Source organism: Xenopus laevis, chromosome 1L (assembly GCF_017654675.1).
Source record: "Xenopus laevis strain J_2021 chromosome 1L, Xenopus_laevis_v10.1, whole genome shotgun sequence".
NCBI lineage: Eukaryota > Metazoa > Chordata > Amphibia > Anura > Pipidae > Xenopus > Xenopus laevis.
In genome coordinates, this window is record NC_054371.1 from 27,925,346 (window position 1) to 27,944,762 (window position 19,417).

A 19,417-nucleotide genomic window follows, 5' to 3' on the forward strand; every position below is an offset into this window, starting at 1 on the left:
TGTTACTAGAACTAGTAACACTAAGGGGCAAATTCATCAAGGGTCGAATATCGAGGGTTAATTAACCCTCGATATTCGACTGAGGAATGAAAATCCTTTGACTTCGAATATCGAAGTCAAAAGATTTTGTGCAAATAGTTCGATCGAAGGATTATACTAAAAGTTAGGCAAGCCTATGGGGACCTTCCCCATAGGCTAACATTGGGTTCGGTAGCTTTTAGGTGGCGAACTAGGGGGTCGAAGTTTTTTCTTAAAGAGACAGTACTTTGACTATCGAATGGTCGAATAGTCTAACGATTTTTAGTTCGAATCCTTCGATTCGAAGTTGTAGTCAAAGGTCGAAGTAGCCCATTCGATGGTTGAAGTAGCCAAAAAAACACTTCGAAATTTGAAGGTTTTTTTTCTTCTATTCCTTCACTCGAAGTTAATGAATTGGCCCCTAAGGGTCGAATTTCGAATTTGAAAAACTTTGAAATTCGAATTCAAAAAGACCAACTGAAATTAAAGCTAAGGGTTTTTTTGGCCGAATAGGTCCGTTTTCGAGAAAATTTGAATTGCAGTAATCAAAGTAATAGGGCATTTGAATCATATGACTCACAGTTTTTCCCAAAAAAACCTTTAATTTTTCAAAGTCCACCAATTGACTCTAAATAGGTTCTAGGAGGTCCCCCATAGGCTACAACAGCAATTCGGCAGGTTTTAGATGGCGAATGGTCAAAGTCAAATTTTTAAAGGGGACAGTAAGGGGGGCAGATTCATCAAGGGTCGAATTATGAATTTTAAACACTTCGAAATTAGAATTCAAAAAGACCAACTAAAATTAAATTGAAGGCTTTTTTTGGCCAAATAGGTCAGTTTTCGATTGATTAGGTCAGTTTTCGATCTAATTCTAATCCTCTGAATCAAAGTAATAGTGCATTAGAGCAAATTCGATTCAAAGTTTTTCCAAAAAAAAAAACTTTGACTTTTCAAAGTCCACCAATAGACTCCAAATAGGTTCTATGAGGTCCCCCATAGGCTAAAACAGCAATTCAGCAGGTTTTAGATGGCGAATGGTCAAAGTCAAATTTTTAAAGAGACAGTACATGATAAATTCCGATATTCAAATTTTCTAATTTTTTTCAAATTCAAATCGAAATTGGACTATTTCCCTAGTCGAAGTACAAAAAAATAGCTCTGCCCTAAGGGTTAAGGGTTGAATAACAAATTCGATTTTGAAATTTGTTTTTGGTGTTAAAATTTACACATTTAAATTTTATTCCCCCAATTCGAATGTAAATACGAATGTGAGATTTATCACACCTCCATGGAAACCGTTCTAATTCGAATATTCACCACTTGAAACCTGCTGAGTTGATTTACAAGTCAATGGCAGAGGTCCATTGAACCATTTGAATATGGTAACTGTCTTCCTGACATTCAAGTTTTTTTCGGAAGAAAACTTGATTCGAATTCGATTTGAATTTTTGACTATTCAATCGAATATTAGACATTAGATTTTTATCTTAAATAACCTGCCCTTCGAGTTGTGAGTTTATTCGAATTTATTAGAGTAAAAAGAAATTCACATAAATTCGACCTTTGATAAATCTGCCCATAACACATTAGCGGGCTGACACCGAATTTCTCGCAAGTAAAGCATATTCACTTACCTTCCTAGGAAGTTTACCATTGGAATAACAATCAGTGCTCCTACAAGGCCACCAATGGCAAAGATGGAGACCGTGACAGACCACATGATAGAGATGGTGCTTTTGCTAACGGTGTAATTGTATCGTGCTGCCCAGCTCTCATTATAAAGCTCTCGTATATACTAAAGAACAGAGAGAGTAGAATGAGTTGTTTCTCTACAATCAAATGGGTTACCGTATATGTTAACAGCCATAGAATTTGCACATGCCTAGTAACTCAATAACAACCAATCAGATGCTTTCTTGTATTATTTTTACATAACAAGTTAGGTCTTTTCTAACACCGTGCTAGTAACCTTAGAGGGTCTTACAAGACACACAGAAAGATAAACTATAATTCATTTGAAAGTAGTGATGAGCAAATTTATTTGCGGCAACTAAATTAGCGAATTTGCAGCGAAAATTCCCCGGCGTTGAATATATTTTGACGCCGGCGATGGTTTCAACACCGGTGTTATAGTGTTTTTGATGCTGCCGCCAATTTAGATGCAGGCTACGATAAACGGGCGCTCATTGACTATAATGGTCGCTGGCTTCAAAATCGAAGTTTCACTAATCCAGTTTCACAGGAAATTCGTGAAATTCATGGCGAAGCGAAACGGGACAAATTCGGCCATCACTATTTGAAAGCAATTAAGCTTACCGTCTTGGGGCCTCTCCCTGATTGTAAAGTCAGGCAGATTGGTCAAAATCAGACAAATTGCCTTTACACTTCTGTTAGGGGGGTATATGAATATCTTGCAAAAACTTTTGGGATTTGGCTGAATCCCATAACAAATCCTGGATTACTTTATACAGTCATGGAAGTCCTTGGTGACTTTTAATAGCTTTCATCATACATCCCCCACTTCTCGTCCACAGGTAGGAGAGTGACTGGGGAGGGGGATTTCTTTACAACTATAGAGGAAGCAGATCCTGTGTTCTTTATAGCTATGCCAAAATTAATAATGCTCGTTACTTACCAGTGAAGGTGCATTCACTACAGACAGATTGTATCCATACAGAAAGGAAGATCCAAGGGCCCCAACAACTGCAGCCATAATGAGCTTCCATGAGAATCCCTAAAAAAAGAAACTGTTGTAGAGTAGTTGTTCTGACATTAAAGGGGTAGTTTACCTTTAAATAAAATTTTAGTACGATATAGACAGTGATCATTTGAGAACAGATTTACATTCCTAGTAGAAGTCTAAAGCAACTGTACTTGCTGTGCAAGATATATCATGACCTGGATAAATGGAAACCTTCCTAGACATCAGATGATCTTACTATTAGCTACAGTTTATAGACGGGGGACTCCCGTGAGTGGAGGTATATAGGCATTGCTGCCAAAATGACATACATTTGATATTCTATTACAAGAAACAAAGTGCTGGTTGTCTTCAGTTAAATCAAAGGTTCAAGTGTGGTTATAGCACCTGCTCTTAACGTGGATTTCCAAATTCTCTGTAGTAAGGGTAAAGCTGATGTAAACAAATGCCAACTGCCCCTCCAGATAAAATATGTATATGGCTCCTGGGAGGGCCTGGCAAATCTGCCAGAAAGAGGATATCTATCGGGCAGGTTTGAAATTTTTTTTTTTTACATACATATTTTATTGTTCAGCTTTACCTATTTGTATGGCTTTATTCTTCTCCTCCTCCCCCAATATATAAGGTCTATGACCAATGGTCCAGCCATCTGTGTGATCTGAATATTGTTCTGGATACTCCAATTTGCCCTAGGCCAGGAACTGAGTGGTATAGAATTGTTTTGGTCCTATGCACCAGCTGCTTAACTGTCCTTTAAATTAAGAAACTGCCAATCAGCAGTCAGTATTTGTCTTTGTATTGGCACCACTGGACCCCAAACTGGACTTGGTGTAAGAGTGATGTCGCATGGGGGCATTTGCACTTCAGCTTCTTGTTGGTGGAGATCATAGCATCCAACCATTCCCACTGTGGTTTAGGAAAAAATCAAGCCTTCTTTATTGAAAAATCCATAAAATCATCAGTACATCAGTGGATATGACCTCTCCCCCACACTTGGCGTCTCGACCACTTCCTCAGAAGCATAGGGAAAACCACCCCCAACACCATTAATAAAACCACCTTAGCCCCGCCTAGTAAAAACATTTAACCCTTTTAAACCTTTTAAACATTTAACTGACCTCAAAGTCAGTTGACTTGCTATCTATACAATGTTGCAAGATGGATGATTCATTTTTTGGTAAGTTTATTGTAACAGTAGTGTTGCTATTATGTAGACAGGGATACCTGTGATATATGTCTTTTCTCAGATCAGCTTCTACCTGCCTTGTTAGTGGAGTAATTGAGACACCAGGTGTTGCATATATATGTGAGAAACTGTTCTTTGAGGTCAGTTAAATGTTTAAAAGGGTTAAATGTTTTTACTAGGCGGGGCTAAGGTGGTTTCATTAAACGCGTCAAGTGTGGGGGAGAGGTCATATCCACATATGTATTGATGTACTGATGATTTTATGGATTTTTCAATAAAGAAGGCTTGATTTTTCCTAAACCACCGTGTGCTCCATATCGCTATTGCTAATTCCATATTAAACACGTCTGGATCCGGGGACGTTTTCTATGTTGCAGCACAGGTGTTGTCAAGGACCCGTGGACAGAAGTGCGTGAGTGCACGCTAATTCGAGTTTTTACAACCGTTCCCACTGACATACAAAAATGACCAGCAGAGAGTAGCGGGTCTGTTTGAGCCCATGCGTCATTGCTTTCCCCATTTATAATTATTTGCTGCCACAACTACTAATGGTAGTTCTTCTCTTACCTTACTGCTGATTTTTCCTGTTTCATGGTCGAGATGTTCCATATTACAATGTTCTTTTTGCTATAATAAAACAAGGACATTAGTTACTGAGAGTGACATAAGGTGGGATGGGTCTGGCTGACCGCCGCACGATTTCTAGATAACTGAAGGTGAGCAGTAGCACGGTTTATTATGATAACTGCTGGACTGTGGGATTATCTTCATGTGATTAACCATGTGCCATTTGCTGTTTGTTTACACCAGGCCTAACTGTAACAAGTGAGTTCAAGCAGTCTTGCCCCTATATGTAATAAAAGGCACTTCATTTGGCGCAGTAACTCACAGCAACCAATAAGATGTTTGCTATAAAGCAGGTGACCAGTAAATGCTACCTGCTGATTGGTTGCTATGGGTTACTGCTCCTGGGAAAACTTAGTGCCTTTTATTACATAACCCCCTAGGATCCACTTTATTGTATTTTAGTAAATTGTCAGTACTATTTTAAGATAGAACGTTGTACAGTATGTAAGTGTAAGCAGCCATTGAAGATCCGATAAGGTTCCTTCATTCAAACACTCTATTAAAATAGTAACCATTACTACTACATTTTCATCAAAACGTGGAATTACAATGGAGTAAAATTTATTAAAAAAACAACTCTTGTAAGGGTAAGGGCACACCTGGCGATTCGGGGAGATTTAGTCAGATGATGAATAATCGCCTCTTCTTTGGGACGACTAATCTCCCCGAACGGCTTCTCCCTGTCTTGCACCGGCTATAATGAAAAGTCACCAGCGGCATGGCACACGCAGCGCTTTAATATTCCGAAGACGCCCGAAGTTTCCTCGTCAGGCAACTTCGGAAAACAAACTTTTGATTATAGCCGGCGCAGGACAGGAGGAAGCCGTTCGGGGAGATTAGTCGTCCCAAAAAAGAGGCGATTAGTCGCCAGGCGACTAAATCTCCCAGAATTTTAAGAAGACTAACAGCAAGGTTAGTTATGTTACTTCTATCTCCAAGGTACAACATGCTAATTTTCCAGGGAGCATTTCCTTTAAATCAACCAAGTATTTGGAAATGACTTACAGGGCAGGATTTAAGGATGTCAGCAAAGCAAATGACTAACAGAAGAACATATAATTAGTGTGTAAGTGTGGAGTACTTAGGCAGAGGTCAGCAGGGCAGCCACTAAGCCCATCAAGAAATCACGTACATTAGCATTTGCTTTTCTTGAGGCATTTCTACTTTCCAACATCAAACACTTGTACCAAATTTATGCAGCCACATTTCCTATGCACCGGTAATCTATAATGGATTATCTGGAGTTCTTCCAGGGACTTTCATCCCTTATTCCCAGGCCCCCAGCATTACCGGGGGCCCATTGGTGGAAAGCTATTTAAAACATAACACAATTATGCTATTTAACAGTTTTTTAGGCATTTTTTATGCATAAAAATGCAATATCTACATATCTATATACTGTATCCATGCATATATATATATATATATATATATATATATATATATATATATATATATATATATATATATATATATATATATATATATATATATATATATATATATATATATATATATATATAGACAAATACAAGATTCCTCTGCACTCAACCCATTATCAACTATATGTTTTTTGTGGTCACACCCTCATTGCACCCCCGCCTAATGATTTTAAAAACTAGTGGTGAGCACAACTTTCCCTTGTTTGTTATATATATATATATATATATATATATATATATATATATATATATATATATATATATATATATATATATATATATATATATATATATATATATATGCGCACAGGTGTGCGGAAACACGTTATCCAGAAATCTCCAAATTACAGCAACTCCATCTTCCATAGACTCCATTTTATCCAAATATCACTGTAATAATAAAAAACAGTAGCTTATACTTGATTCAGACTAAGATATAATTAATCCTTATTGGAAGCAAAACCAGCCTATTGCGTTTAATGTTTACATGATTTTCTAGTAGACTTAAGGTATGAAGATCCAAATTACGGAAAGATCCATTATCTGGAAAACCCCACATCCCGAACATTCTGGGTAACAGATCCCATACCTGTATATATATATATGTGTGTGTGTGTATGTTACTGTAACATTACCAATTATTTTAGCATTCTGAGTAACAATTTACTGCTAAGTCTCATAGGATTTCCCCCATTACATTTATTTAAAAGGAAAAGTAACACCAAAAGTGAAAATGATCAATATGATATAAGTCTTGTACATGCAAAAGATTTTCTTTAGTACACAGGTGCAAGCATTTCAAAAGTCACAGTGGGCATTTGGCCTCCATACCAATGTTTTGCAGCCCTGGATCAAAAGAAAGGTTGCGATCTGCAATGGGGCCAATTGTTACCCAGAGGCTGGTCATGGGTGGGTGGTGGTCTGTATTTGCCACCACTCTAGTCCCTCCCAACACTATCGGCACTATCCTGGACCCGCTAATGATGGGGTGGCGCTTACTTTATACCCACGCTCACCCTACTCACTTTCGGTGACATCAGGAATGGGGTGGGTGGAAAGAGGATACATAAATCGTTGTGGCGTAGCAGGCAGGGTTGGGTTAGGGTTGGGTGCGTGCAAACAATCTTTGACCCCTGCATCACTAAGGTGGATCATAAGCTGATGACCAGTAGACTACAGCAGCCCATGACTAACCACAAATATCTCCATTAAAAGACCATTTTGTTTAATTCCCATTAAATAGTTTTGGAGCTTGGCAACAATTTTACATTTTGTTCATCATAGAGAAGTACTATGGTGCTTTAAAACTTAAGGTGAGCGAACCTTATCTACTAGCTTCACTAAAAGTAGACTCTTTATTGAAAGTATTCATCAACAACAACTTACTGCCATTAGGATTATGGTTCTATTGTAGACTGTGGATCACTTAGCTGTGGCCAAGACAATAATTGGCTATTTGTTAGTCACTATGTGGACTGGCAGCCTAAAGGAGGCTTTACTTGGCAGAACACCTCGTTTTTATGCAATTAAACTTGCCTTCAAGTCAGGAATTCAAAAATAAGCACCTGCTTTGAGGCCACTGAAGCAACATCCAAGGGGATGGGGAGCAACATGTTGTGCACAAATCTCTGGTTGGGGATCACTGATCAGAGGTTTGACATACGGAGTGTTCCCTCAGTAACTGACCTGTTGCGTTTCTACATATCTCCATACCAGTAAAGCTAGCCAATCTAGATGACCCAACGTGTGGGTGTTAATTAAACCTGAGGGTATGTAGGTAATTGAATGTTGTGTTTATTTATAATGTATTACTTATTACTCATGACTGCTAATCAGAATGAATTAAAAAGGGTTAAGAATGAAAAATAATATATTCTTCTACTTTGTCTTTTCTGGAGTTTAAAAAAAAAAAACAGCGTCACCTTTGCAAAGCCCCAAGGTTCTTTATAATTTAGTGGTTGAAAGGAAAGACAGACTTTAAAAGAAAAAATATTAATGTTCAGGAAAAAAAGTCCTCATTCTTTTGAAGGAAGTTTTTTATCTGAAGTTATACTGAAATCTAAATCAATAAAAGTACCAAGATAATCTGTAGAACAAGCCTGCGTTTCATGTTACAAAATTTAATTAATTGATAGAGAACACATGAGGCACGTCGCACATATACATCTACAGTCATATGAAAACGTTTGGGAACCCCTCTTAATTCTTTGGAGTTTTGTTTATCATTGGCTGAGCTTTCGAAGTAGCAACTTCCATTTAATATATAACATGCCTGTCAAATTTGACAGTACGTAGCAGGTGTTTTTCTTGGAATGCGGTGTTCTTCTTCCGCCATGCAAATTGCTTTTTGTTATGACTAGGGATGTAGCGAACGTCGGAAAAAAAGTTCGCGAACATATTCGCGAACTTGCGCAAAAACGCGAGCGGTTCGCGAACGGTTCGCGAACCCCATAGACTTCAATGGGAAGGCGAACTTTAACATCTAGAAAAGACATTTCTGGCCAGAAAAATGATTTTAAAGTTGTTTAAAGGGTGCAACGACCTGGACAGTGGCATGCCAGAGGGGGATCAAGGGCAAAAATGTATCTGAAAAATCTGCCTGTGTGTGCTTGGAAGAGATAGTGTAGGGGGAGAGCTGTTAGTGATTTCAGGGACAGATGATAGTAAGTTTGCTGGCTAGTAATCTGCTTGATACTGCTCTGTATTGGAGGGACAGAAGTCTGCAGGGATTTGAGGGACATTTTAGCTTAGGTAGCTTTGCTGGCTAGTAATCTACTGTTCTCTTTAAACAACTGCCATACGTTGACCTTGTAGGCATTGTTTGCCCAGTTTTTTTGGACGCAGCCACTGAAGCACAGTTGCCAGAAAAAATATGCCATATAAATGCTGAAAATAGTCATTTTTCGCCATACGTTGACCTTGTAGACATTGTTTGCCCAGTTTTTTTGGACGCAGCCACTGAAGCACAGTTGCCAGAAAAATTATGCCATATAAATGCTGAAAATATAAATTTTTTTGGTTGCAGCCACTGAAGCACAGAGGCCAGAAAAATTATGCCATATAAATGCAGAAAATATGCATTTTTTTGGTCGCAGCCACTGAAGCACAGTTGACAGAAAAATTATGCCATATAAATGCTGAAAATATAAACTTTTTTGGTTGCAGCCACTGAAGCACAGAGGCCAGAAAAATTATGCCATATAAATGCAGAAAACATGCATTTTTTGGTCGCAGCCACTGAAGCACAGTTGACAGAAAAATTATGCCATATAAATGCTGAAAATATAAATTTTTTTGGTTGCAGCCACTGAAGCACAGAGGCCAGAAAAATTATGCCATATAAATGCAGAAAATATGCATTTTTTTGGTCGCAGCCACTGAAGCACAGTTGCCAGAAAAAATATGCCATATAAATGCTGAAAATAGTCATTTTTTGCCATATACGTTGAGTCAACGTATGGCAAAAAATGACTATTTTCAGCATTTATATGGCATATTTTTTCTGGCCTCTGTGCTTCAGTGGCTGCGGCCAAAAAAACTGGGCAAACAATGCCTACAAGGTCAACGTCGTTGACCTTGTAGGCATTGTTTGCCCAGTTTTTTTGGCCGCAGCCACTGAAGCACAGAGGCCAGAAAAAATATGCCATATAAATGCTGAAAATAGTCATTTTTTTGGTCGCAGCCACTGAAGCACAGTTGCCAGAAAAATTATGCCATATAAATGCTGAAAATATAAATTTTTTTGGTTGCAGCCACTGAAGCACAGAGGCCAGAAAAATTATGCCATATAAATGCAGAAAATATGCATTTTTTTGGTTGCAGCCACTGAAGCACAGAGGCCAGAAAAATTATGCCATATAAATGCAGAAAATATGCATTTTTTTGGATGCAGCCACTGAAGCACAGTTGCCAGAAAAAATATGCCATATAAATGCTGAAAATAGTCATTTTTTGCCATACGTTGACCTTGTAGACATTGTTTGCCCAGTTTTTTTGGTTGCAGCCACTGAAGCACAGAGGCCAGAAAAAATTAAACCAGTAGGGTTTGCACCCTAGTTTGTAACGGTGGCGGAGGGAGGAGGAGGACGCTAAAGGACAGCTGTGTGTGGAGTCATGAGGCTTGAAGAGAAGGACAGCTGCATAGAAGTCAGAACAAGTCTTCCGGCGTGCAGTAACCCTCCGAGATCCACCCCTCATTCATTTTAATAAAGGTCAGGTAATCGACACTTTTGTGACCTAGGCGAGTTCTCTTCTCAGTTACAATCCCTCCTGCTGCACTGAAGGTCCTTTCTGAGAGCACACTTGAGGCTGGGCAAGACAAGAGGTTCATGGCAAATTGTGACAGCTCTGGCCACAGATCAAGCCTGCGCACCCAGTAGTCCAGGGGTTCATCGCTCCTCAGAGTGTCGATATCTGCAGTTAATGCCAGGTAGTCCGCTACCTGCCGGTCGAGGCGTTCTTTGAGGGTGGATCCAGAAGGGTTGTGGCGCTGCCTTGGACAGAAAAACATTTGCATGTCTGACGTTACAGACTGGCCAAAGGGCTTTGTCCTTGCAGGTGTGCTCGTGGCAGGATTACTGGCACCTCTGCCCCTGGAATGTTGATGAGTTCCTGAAGTGACATCACCCTTAAAAGCATTGTACAACATGTTTTGCAGGCTGGTTTGTAAATGCCGCATCTTTTCGGACTTGTGGTATGTTGGTAACATTTCTGACACTTTATGCTTGTACCGAGGGTCTAGTAGCGTTGCGACCCAGTACAGGTCCTTCTCCTTAAGCCTCTTGATACGGGGGTCCTTCAACAGGCATGACAGCATGAAAGACCCCATTCTCACAAGGTTGGATGCAGAGCTATCCATCTCCGCTTCCTCATTATCAAGGACTGCATCATCCACGGTCTCCTCCCCCCAGCCACGTACAAGACCAGGGGTCCCCAAAAGGTCACCACTAGCCCCCTGGGAAGCCTGCTCCTGTTGGTCCTCCTCCTCCTCCTCCACAAAGCCACCTTCCTCCTCTGACTCCACTTCTGGCACCTCTCCCTGCGTTGCAGCAGGTGCCTGGGTTCGTTCTGGTGATTCCGACCAGAAATCGTGCGCTTCCAGCTCCTCGTCACGCTGGTCTACAGCCTCATCTGTCACTCGTCGCACGGCACGCTCCAGGAAGAAAGCGAAGGGTATTAGGTCGCTGATGGTGCCTTCGGTGCGACTGACCATATTTGTCACCTCTTCAAAAGGTCGCATGAGCCTGCAGGCATCGCGCATAAGCACCCAGTAACGGGGGAAAAAAATCCCCAGCTGTGCAGATCCAGTCCTACCACCCAGTTCAAAAAGGTACTCGTTGACGGCCCTTTGTTGTTGCAGCAGACGTTCCAACATAAGGAGCGTTGAATTCCAGCGAGTCTGGCTGTCAGAAATCAAACGCCTGACTGGCATGTTGTAGCGCTGCTGAATGTCAGCAAGGCGTGCCATGGCTGTGTAGGAACGTCTGAAATGGGCCGACACCTTTCTGGACTGGGTGAGAACGTCCTGGAATCCTGGGTACTTGGAGACAAAACGTTGGACTATTAAATTTAACACATGTGCCATGCAGGGCACATGTGTTAAATTGCCTAGTCTCAACGCTGCCAACAGATTGCTTCCATTGTCACACACCACTTTTCCGATCTGCAGTTGGTGTGGGGTCAGCCACCGATCGGCCTGTGACTGCAGAGATGACAGGAGTACAGATCCGGTATGGTTTTTGCTTTCCAGGCACGTCATCCCCAAGACAGCGTGACAACGGCGTACCTGGCACGTCGAATAGCCTAGGGGGAGCTGGGGGTGCACAGGTGTGGAGGAGGAGAAGGAGGACCCAGCAGCAGAGTAAGAAGAAGAAGAAGACGAGGTAGAGAGCGATGGAGGAGTAGAGGTGGTGGCAGAACCGCGTGCAATCCGTGGCGGTGACACCAACTCCACTGTTGTTGTTGAGCTACCCATTCCCTGCTTCCCAGCCATTACCAAGTTCACCCAGTGGGCAGTGTAGGTGACATACCTGCCCTGACCATGCTTGGAGGACCATGCGTCAGTAGTCATATGGACCTTTGGCCCAACACTAAGTGACAGAGATGCGGTAACTTGGCTCTGCACATGTTGGTACAGGTGTGGTATTCCCTTTTTAGAAAAAAAATTGCGGCTGGGTACCTTCCACTGCGGTGTCCCAATTGCTACAAATTTGCGGAAGGCCTCAGAGTCCACCAGCTGGTATGGTAAAAGCTGGCGGGCTAAGAGTGCAGACAAGCCAGCTGTCAGACGCCGGGCAAGGGGGTGACAGTCAGACATTGGCTTCTTACGCTCAAACATGGCCTTCACAGAAACTTGGCTGGTGGCAGATGACTGGGAATGGGAACAGGTGGTCAAGGTGGAAGGCGGAGTGGAGGGTGGTTCAGACGGGTCAAGGAGAGCAGAGGTAGAGCAGTAAGATGCTGGACCAGAAGGAGTGTGGCTTTTAGTTTGCCTGTTGCCTTTGAGGTGTTGCTCCCAAAGTGCTTTGTGCTTGCCGCTCATGTGCCTTCGCATAGAAGTTGTACCTATGTGGCTGTTGGGCTTACCAAGGCTCAGTTTCTGACTGCACTCATTGCAAATTACAATGCTTTTGTCAGAGGCACACACATTAAAAAAATCCCACACTGCTGACTTTTTGGAAGTGTGCGATCTGGCGGTAACAGTAGAAGTTGGCGGAGTTGGCGGTATTGGCGGCAATGGCGGGTGCGTTGGCCGGCTGAACACAGGTGCCGATACATGTTGTTGCCCTGCTGATCCCTGCGGGCTGTCCTCCCTGCTTCTTCTAAGTCTTATTCTCCTACTGCCTCTCTGACTCTCCGTCTCTCCATCTGAACTACCCTCCTCTTGCTCTCTTCTACTAGGCACCCACAAAACATCAATCTCCTCATCATCATTCTCCTCAGATGCATCAATTTCTTCTGACACATCACAGAAGGAAGCAGCAGCGGGGACCTCCTCCTCATCACTCATTATGTCCATCTCTATCGTGTTCTCTGCCAGAATTAAATCTGGTGTAAGGTCCTCATCTCCTTCATCTTCTTCTGGCAATAATGGTTGCGCATTACTCAGTTCAAGAAACTCATGGGAAAATAACTCCTCTGACCCCAGTGAAGAAGGGGCACCGGTGGTGGAGGAAGTGTTACGTGGGGTGGCCATAGCAGTGGAGGATGAGGAGGATGTTGTGGTAAAGTTAGAAACGGTAGAGGATGGGGTGTGCTGTGTAAGCCAGTCAACTACCTCTTCAGCATTTTGGGAGTTCAGGGTCATTGGCTTTTTAAAACTGGGCAATTTGCTAGGGCCACAGGATTGCATAGCAGCACGGCCCCTAGCACGGCCTCTGCGTGGCGGCCTGCCTTTGCCTGGCATTATTTTTAAAAAAACAACAACAACAACAAAAACTCAGTTGGTTTTTCTGGAAACGATAATACACACAGCTAGATGGCGGGTTGAAGAAAACACTGTGCAAATAATGCCTACAAAGTCAACGTATACACTACTACAGCGGTGGATACGGATTACGTAAAATATATGAATGCTGCTTGAAAAAAGTAACTCAAGTGGTTTTTCTGGAGACGGTAATATTATGGATATTTAGACAGAATGTGAACAAGGTCACACAGCTCGATGGCGGGTTGAAGAAAACAGTGTGCAAATAATGCCTACAAGGCCAACGTATACACTACTACAGCGGTGGATACGGATTACGTAAAATATATGAATGCTGCTTGAAAAAAGTGACTCCGGTGTTTTTTCTGGAGACGGTAATATTATGGATATTTAGACAGAATGTGAACAAGGTCACACAGCTCGATGGCGGGTTGAAGAAAACAGTGTGCAAATAATGCCTACAAGGCCAACGTATACACTACTACAGCGGTGGATACGGATTACGTAAAATATATGAATGCTGCTTGAAAAAAGTGACTCCGGTGTTTTTTCTGGAGACGGTAATATTATGGATATTTAGACAGAATGTGAACAAGGTCACACAGCTCGATGGCGGGTTGAAGAAAACAGTGTGCAAATAATGCCTACAAGGCCAACGTATACACTACTACAGCGGTGGATACGGATTACGTAAAATATATGAATGCTGCTTGAAAAAAGTGACTCCGGTGTTTTTTCTGGAGACGGTAATATTATGGATATTTAGACAGAATGTGAACAAGGTCACACAGCTCGATGGCGGGTTGAAGAAAACAGTGTGCAAATAATGCCTACAAGGCCAACGTATTCACTACTACAGCGGTGGATACGGATTACGTAAAATATATGAATGCTGCTTGAAAAAAGTGACTCCGGTGTTTTTTCTGGAGACGGTAATATTATGGATATTTAGACAGAATGGGAACAAGGTCACACAGCTCGATGGCGGGTTGAAGAAAACAGTGTGCAAATAATGCCTACAAGGCCAACGTATACACTACTACAGCGGTGGATACGGATTACGTAAAATATATGAATGCTGCTTGAAAAAGTGACTCCGGTGTTTTTTCTGGAGACGGTAATATTATGGATATTTAGACAGAATGTGAACAAGGTCACACAGCTCGATGGCGGGTTGAAGAAAACAGTGTGCAAATAATGCCTACAAGGCCAACATATACACTACTACAGCGGTGGATACGGATTACGTAAAATATATGAATGCTGCTTGAAAAAAGTGACTCCGGTGTTTTTTCTGGAGACGGTAATATTATGGATATTTAGACAGAATGTGAACAAGGTCACACAGCTCGATGGCGGGTTGAAGAAAACAGTGTGCAAATAATGCCTACAAGGCCAACGTATACACTACTACAGCGGTGGATACGGATTACGTAAAATATATGAATGCTGCTTGAAAAAAGTGACTCCGGTGTTTTTTCTGGAGACGGTAATATTATGGATATTTAGACAGAATGGGAACAAGGTCACACAGCTCGATGGCGGGTTGAAGAAAACAGTGTGCAAATAATGCCTACAGGGGAAAATAATGCCTAAAAGGTCAACTTATACACTACTACAGCGGTAGTAAAATAAAAAAAGTAAAATAAAAAAAAAATGAATATTAAAAAAAAAAATTAAAGTTGGTGCTGCTGAACTACTAGGAGCAGCAGATTAGCACACCAGTCCCACTCCCCAACACTGCTAGACTAATAGCACTGGGCTCTTATAGTAGTAGTAGTAGTAGTAGTAGTAGTAGTAGTAGTAGTAAAACAACAAAAAAATAAATAAAAGCAGTCCTTACAAGGACTACTGTTATTGCAGCAGTCAGCAGATGAGATCAGAAGCAGGACAGCTGCCCACTGCAGCTTACATACAGAGCACTGCAGTAGAAGGTAGATTACTAGCCAGCAAAGCTACCTAAGCTTAAATGTCCCTCAAACCCCTGCAGACTTCTGTCCCTCCAATAACAGAGCAGTATCAAAACGATTACTAGCCAGCAAACTTTCAACTGTCCCTGAAATCACTAACAGGCAGCAGCTCTCTCCCTACACTATCTCTTCAGCACACACAGGCAGAGTGAAAAAACGCTGCAGGGCTTCGGTTTTTATAGGGAAGGGGAGTGGTCCAGGGGAGAGCTTCCTGATTGGCTGCCATGTACCTGCTGGTCTGGGGTGAGAGGGCAAAAAAAAGCGCCAACAATGGCGAACCCAAAATGGCGAACGTCGCGCGACGTTCGCGAACTTCCGGCGAGCGCGAACACCCGATGTTCGCGCGAACAAGTTCGCCGGCGAACAGTTCGCGACATCTCTAGTTATGACCAAATAACTCAATTTTTGTCTCATCAGTCCAAAGCACTTTGTTCCCAAATGACTGTGGCTTGTCTAAATGAGCTTTTGCATATAACAAGCACCGTTTTCTTCTTGCTCATCACCCTGCCATACAGATGTTCTTTGTGCAAATTGCACTGAATTTTAGAACGATGTACTGATACACCATCTGCAGCAAGATGTTCTTGCCCGTCTTTGAAGGTGATCTTTGGGTTGTCTGTAACCATTCTCACAATCCTCCACATATGCCTCTCCTGTATTTTTCTTGGCCTGCCATACCTGGGTTTTACAGCAACTGTGCCTGTGGCCTTCCATTTCCTGATTACATTCCTTAAAGTTGAAACTGACAGTTTAAACCTCTGAGATAGCTGTTTGTAGCCTTCCCCTAAACCATGATACTTTACAATCTTTGTTTTCAGATCTTTTGAGAATAGCTTTGAGGATCCCAGAATTGATCTGTATACCCTGGCACCATGTACAGTACTTTTGGCTGCACTGGACGTTTTTATCTTTTTCGGTGTTAGAGGGACTTTAACCTGCACGAATCAAGGTTTTCAACACTATTTTATTTAATCCTAACGCAACTTCACCTCTGATACTGGAGTACAAATAATGACTGTTTATTATGCATTGCCTTTTAATCTTGCTAGGTTTATACTAATTCCCTTACAAAGAAGCAGGTATTTTGTTAAAAACATGACTTCCTGTTAAGTTATGGTAAGCATTTAACAAGTGAGGAACAAAAATGCCAAAATACTGGTAGCAGCTTATGTCCTTTCTACATACGGGAGTGGAATGTACCTGGTACATCCTTCAATAGAAAAGGCACAGAAGCACATCTGCAAAGGTAAGGCATGGACAGAACCATACAAGCATTAAAAAGCTACTGTATCCAGCATGGGGTTGGGTAGCCACAGAATCCATACCTGTATATAGAAATTGAGCAGGCACTTCTAGGAACCAATCTTCTAGGTTCTATTATTAAGTATCCTGTTGATATGAAACGCGTTAGGCTGTGACCTAGTGCTCCTCAATAAATAAATAATTTTTTAAATGAAAAAGTCTGCCTGGAAGATTGGTTCCTAGAAGTTCCTGCTCAATTTCTATATATGGTTATCTGCTCCCTCAGCTGACGGTTCAGGGCGGTGCACCTGGACCCCTTCCCTAAACTGGTGAGTGTTTTTCACTTTGAGACCTGAAAAGATTTACTGCATCTACCCATGGGTGTTTATGATTCTAATCCACAGAATCCATACCTCCCAACATTTAGGAAATAGAAAGAGGGACAAAAAGATTTGGCGCGTGGAGCGCAGCGACATTTTGACCACACCTCGTTTCGTGGACACACCCACTACACCATGTTCATTTTACAAAATGTGGCAGGTTATGAAAGTTTCAACGCATTTCTTGGTTTTTATGTGTTATTACAGTTTTGCTAATGAAGGTGAATTGCCCTTTAAAGGAGAAGGAAAGCTACGGAGGCATTTTATTGCCAATAGATTAGCTGCAATAGTGCAAGTTAGAATGCTATATTTATTCTGCAGAATATTTTATCATACCGGAGTTACAAGCTCTAGAAGCTCTCTGTATGTTTAGGATAGCAGCTGCAGTATTAGCTTGGTGTGACCTCACATCCTGCCTGAGTCTCTACCTGCTTACTTTTAGCTTTGGGCTCAGATAACAGCAGAGTAGGGAGGAGAGGGGAAGAGGAGCAAACTGAGCATGCTCACACCCATGGCACGGAGGTTTAAGATGAAGACAGAAAATCTGATAAAGAAGCCCATGAATACACAATAGAAGGAAAGAAATGCAGTGTTTCTTTTGACAGAGGAATCAGAGCAGAATTACCTTCTCCTTTAAGCTGCAAGTCACAGTTGCTCCATGAGACCTGCTTATCTTTAATTGTTACAACTGCTTCTTTGCGTACCTTAAATTGTTACAAAAGTATTGAAGTGCACCTGCCATGTATTTTGGGCTCTCTGCCAAAAGCAAATTAAGTTAGAAACGTTGAATCTTTTTCTGGCTGTTCAGTGCAGGAGAACAAAGAGAAAGTCTGGACATTTCAGTAACCAACCCTGGACTGAGGGTTGAGCTGTCAAAATTGGGACTGTCCAGCGAAAAACTGAACAGTTGGGAGGTATGGAATACCTCCTAAACTCTTGGGTTTCAGACTTAAAGTCCCTGATTCTGTGACCATATGGGCATTTCCACAGGTACCCTGCCTGGGTACCTAGGTAAATATGGGGGGGTTGTAGATGCACACCTGAGGCCAATTTCCAAAAAGTATAAAGCCCTGTCTAAGTAATTCAAGTAAATATGCCAGTGCATGTAATTTTGAAACAGGGTTTTTTTTGTTACAAAATTATGATCATAATATTGATAAGCCACCATATCACGTCAAGGTAAAACCCCACATGGTGGTCCCTAACTTATTTATCTTTAATCATAGTAAAAAAGGTACATTACCTCTCTGTAGTAACAATTCTTTATGTAAACATCTCCTGTGCTTTGGTTTCAAACTCTGTGCTAGATCCTCCCCCGCCAACTGCTGAGCGGCTTTTAAGAGGGAGAGACTGCCTTAACCAACGCCCATTTTAGAAAAGTAGAAGTCAGGTGTTGTAATTAAAAACAAACTTGGTTTTAATTACAACACCTGACTTCTACTTTTCTAATTAAAAACAAACTTGGTTTTAATTACAACACCTGACTTCTACTTTTCTAAAATGGGCGGGGGAGGATCTAGCACAGAGTTTGAAACCAAAGCACAGGAGATGTTTACATAAAGAATTGTTACTACAGAGAGGTAATGTACCTTTTTTACTATGACTAAAGATAAATAAGTTAGGGACCACCATGTGGGGTTTTACCTTGACGTGGTATGGTGGCTTATCAATATTATGATCATAATTTTGTAACAAAAAAAACCCTGTTTCAAAATTACATGCACTGGCATATTTACTTGAATTACTTAGACAGGGCTTTATACTTTTTGAAATTGGCTAAACAAAAAGAAAGAAAAAGTAAGACACCACTGAAAGTTATTAATCTCTATCAACGGAAGGTGCTACCTATTTTTCTTTTCACGTACTTTTTGAAATTGGCCTCAGGTGTGCATCCACAACCCCCCATATTTGGGTACCTAGGTAGATTGCAGGCTCTTAACCCCCTCCCTAAATTAAAAAATAGTTTTTCCCCTGACCTGATCCGCCTCCAGAGTGACATCACTCTCAGTCTATTGTGATGTCACTTTCGGTTTTGCATTTTCATTTGGGTCAGGTTATTAGTTAGGTTGGGTTTTTACCTTGCAAGTTGTGGGTTAGTGGGCACGGGTCTGCCCAATTGCACCTATGCAGAACTCTAATTCAGGCACCTTAGAGGCACATTTACAGAGTGAAGCTTTCTCCAGTGACAGAACTACTGGGGGTGCATTTGCTTCTGGGCCTGTCAGAGACTTGTGCAGTTCCAAATCCAGAGTGAAGATTGTGCCTGCTAGGGGTGCCCAGCTATACGTTCTGCACCTGGGCCCCATCAGTGCTAGGTACGTTACTGGTCTTCTCTGAAGCATTGCAAGCAGCTGCATGCATGGACGCATGGCAATTCTCAGTGATCCTGTCAGCAATTCTATAGCCCCTTCCCTACTTCCACAGC

The 19,417-nt window shown here is 41.6% G+C and overlaps 1 protein-coding gene across 4 annotated transcripts in view; it reads right to left on the bottom strand.

The window, feature by feature from the left end:
- Positions 1-19,417, bottom strand: part of slc2a15a.L (solute carrier family 2 (facilitated glucose transporter), member 15a L homeolog) — a 94,899-nt gene that overhangs the window by 61,016 nt on the left and 14,466 nt on the right. For 3 of the 4 annotated variants that reach the window (XM_018228672.2, XM_018228675.2, XM_041587942.1), the window contains exons 2-4: positions 4,473-4,532; positions 2,654-2,752; positions 1,653-1,813 (exon numbers count right to left, since the gene is read on the bottom strand). In XM_018228672.2, coding sequence (XP_018084161.1) covers positions 1,653-1,813; positions 2,654-2,752; positions 4,473-4,532 — 320 coding nt within the window. Of the gene's footprint in view, positions 1-1,652; positions 1,814-2,653; positions 2,753-4,472; positions 4,533-18,235; positions 18,290-19,417 lie in introns of those variants that run through there. The other variant, XM_018228683.2, reaches the window with a different exon arrangement.